The 3,171-nt window shown below is 34.7% G+C and overlaps 1 protein-coding gene across 1 annotated transcript in view; it reads left to right on the forward strand.

Moving 5' to 3' along the window:
• The window catches only part of PDCD2L (programmed cell death 2 like), a 97,324-nt gene that overhangs the window by 4,576 nt on the left and 89,577 nt on the right, over positions 1–3,171 (forward strand). Inside the window, exon 5 of the mRNA XM_042783282.1 lies at positions 507–618. Coding sequence (XP_042639216.1) covers positions 507–618 — 112 coding nt within the window. The remainder of the gene's footprint in view (positions 1–506; positions 619–3,171) is intronic.

Genomic DNA, 3,171 nt, shown 5'->3' on the forward strand with positions numbered 1-3,171 from the left:
TTTTTTTTTTTTTTTTTTAATGATTTTGAGTTTTGTTCCACATTGTTCTCCCACTCTATCGAGGATCTCCTACACAGGTCCCCCTCTGAGTGGTTGACAGTGGTAGCCGGGCACCATTTAGTTCTTCTGGTCTCGTAGTCATATAGGCTGAGGATCACACGGTGTATCAGTCGCACACTTGCAAGTTTTTAAGATCTCAGTCACTACTCACCAAAGTAAGATGTGGATCACTGTTTTTGTGTAGTATGTGATGGCATAATGACTTTTTAAACTGCAAATAATTATCCCAAGCCCCAGGGAGTGGGGCTTGGGATAAGGGTTGGATAGGGGACTACTGTTTTCCATTGTAAGCCATTAAATTGTTTTGATGTTTAAATTCTGTGCATACATTACTTTGATAAGGTTTTTATTTATTTATTTATTTTTGTTTAAGAAAACTGTCTTTACTCTTCTAAATACTGCAATTCTCTGGATTTAGAGACTCAGAAGGTTTTTTGCTTCTCTTGGTCTTTCTAGTGATGGTGATGAAAAGTATGAGAAGACCACAATTAAAAGTGGAGACAAGATGTTTTACAAATTCATGAAGAGAATTGCAGTTTGTCAGGAACAGATTTTGAGGTAAAGAAGGCACATTTTCTTTTATTTTTTTTTATTATAAAAGTAATATGCTTAAAAAAAAAAGTAATATGCTTTAGTTTGAAAAACACTAAATAAGGATAGTAAATTGATATTCCACAATATTCCCACCTAAGAGAAAAACTACTGCTAAAAACTTGGTATTTATATGCATGGATGTATGTGTGTTTTTAAAGAACATAATTGGGATCATAGAATATTTATAATTTTGGGGCTTTTCAGAAATGTTTATTGTATTAAGGATCTGTGAAAATTTTTTTTCCACCTTTTTTGAAACTTAAATTTTGAATAAATAATAAATTCTTGAGGTTCAAAAATGTAAACTATGTACATATACATAATATGTATACTTATGGTGACATTTTTTCCAACCATCCTCAATCTGCTCAAGTAACCCCTGTTACCAGTTTTGTATGTGTCCTTCCAGAGTTTCTTTATGCATGTACAGGGAGATATGATTATATATTACTTCTTCCCCCTTTTTTACCCAAAAGGAAGCATTTAGATACACTCTGTATTCTTCTTTTTAAAACCCCACACTGTATCTTTTCAGTACATTGGAAGCTTTCTAGTGTTAATAGTTTCTTGTATATATAATATATTTAACCCATTTCTGTTAATGGACATTTAAGGTTGTTTCCAAACTTTCGCAGTTACAAATATTACTAATGAATAATCTTGGACCTGTTTCACATGTGCCAGTGTATCTGTAGGATGTGGTCTTTAAAGTGGTATAGTTAGGATAAATAGCATCAAATTGACCCTGATCCCCTTAGGAGTTGTGTCAGCTTGAATTCCTACTGATGATATGTAATTCCCTGTTTTCCCAATCCTTGTTAATCGTATTGTTAATATAATACTTTTGTGTTTCTGATAATTTAAAGTGAGAAAGAACATCTTGGTATAATTTTACGGTTTTTTTCTTAAGAACATCTGCTTATATTTAAAACTTTTTTTTTTTTTTTTTTGGTTGTGATTTGGGTGAAATGTTATAAAACACTTTGGTTTTCCATTCACTAATTCATACATGTTTTGTGACATGGCTTGCAGTCTCTACAATGTAACAGTACACTTCCCACTTCCTCCCTCTGTTAACCATTTCTGGTCATCCTGCTTTCCTGTCCCTTCCTGCCTTCTGAGCTTTATTCCTGGGCAAATGCTGCCCTTTTGATCTCTTTTGATTGGTTGGTCTAAGGCATGTGGACCTCCCTGATGTTATCTTTCACCTGATAGGCCTGTCGCTTTGGCTGATTAAAAATCAATTTTATCCCTATGTTTTACCCATTTTTCTGTAAGTTCTTAGTTCTTCTGTCAATTTTTAAGAACTCTTTATATTAAGAATTATATTAATAGCCCTTTTTTGCAATTAATTTTCTTGATTTTGATTTGCTTATAGCTATATCACTATATATTTAATTACTCCCCTATATTTTGTTTCAGTTTTGCACAGTTTTAATGCTGCATCATTAAGGCGACCTTGTAGTACAGTGATTAAGCATTGTATTCAGTCTTCCAGTTTATGAGCACGGAATGTCCTTTTGTTTATGTAGGTCTCTTAGTGTCTTGTAGTCATGTTTTGTTATTTTCATTGTATAAGTCTTTTATGTCCATGGTTAGATTAATTCCTAGGTGTTTTGTTATTTTGGAGGTTGGTGTAAATGATAATTGTTTTCTTGATTTCCTTTTTGGAATACTTCTTAAGTTAAAGGAACCTAACTGATATTTGTGTGTTGATATTGTACCCTGCAACTTTTCTGAATTCTTCTGTTTAATCCAACCATTTTCTTGTGGAATTTTTTTAGAGTTTTCTCTATGTAGGATTGTGTCATCTGCAAATAGAGATAATTGTATTTCTTCCTTTCTGATTTGAATACCTTTTATTTGTCTTTCTTTCCTTATTGCTTTGGTTAGGACTCCAGTATAATTGGATAAAAGTCGTGATAATGAGCATCCTTGTCTTATTCTTGTTCTCAAGGAGAAGGCTCTTAATATTTCTCCGTTGAGAGTAACGTTGGCTGTTGGTTTTGTATAAAAAACAAACACTCACTGCCATCAAGTTAGTTCTGACTCATAGTGACCCCCTTTAGATTTCTGATGTAGTAAATCTTTACAGAAGTACATTGCCCCATCTTCCTTCCATAGAGCGGTTGGTGGTTTTCAACTGCCAACCTTCTGGTTAACATACATGCCCATAATTATGTTGACAGATTTCTGTTCTTTTCCTATTTTGCTCAGATTTTCTTTATAAAGAAAGAATTTGTTGTTGTTGTTGTTAAGTGCCGTCGAGTTGTTTCAGACTCATAGCGACCCCATGCACAGCAGAACGAAACACTGCCCGATCCCGCACCAGCCCCACAATCCCTGCTATACTTGAGCCCATCATTTCAGCCACCGTGTCAATCCATCTCGTTGAAGGCCTCCCTCTCTTTCGTTGACCCTCCACCGTACCAAGCATGACATCCTTCTCCAGGGAATGGTCCCTTCTTACAACATGACCAAAATAGGTGAGACGAAGTCTGGCCATTCTTGCTTCCA

Source organism: Orycteropus afer, unplaced genomic scaffold, assembly GCF_000298275.1.
Source record: "Orycteropus afer afer isolate SDZICR_OR568_19922 unplaced genomic scaffold, OryAfe1.0 scaffold00827, whole genome shotgun sequence".
NCBI classification, from domain to species: domain Eukaryota; kingdom Metazoa; phylum Chordata; class Mammalia; order Tubulidentata; family Orycteropodidae; genus Orycteropus; species Orycteropus afer.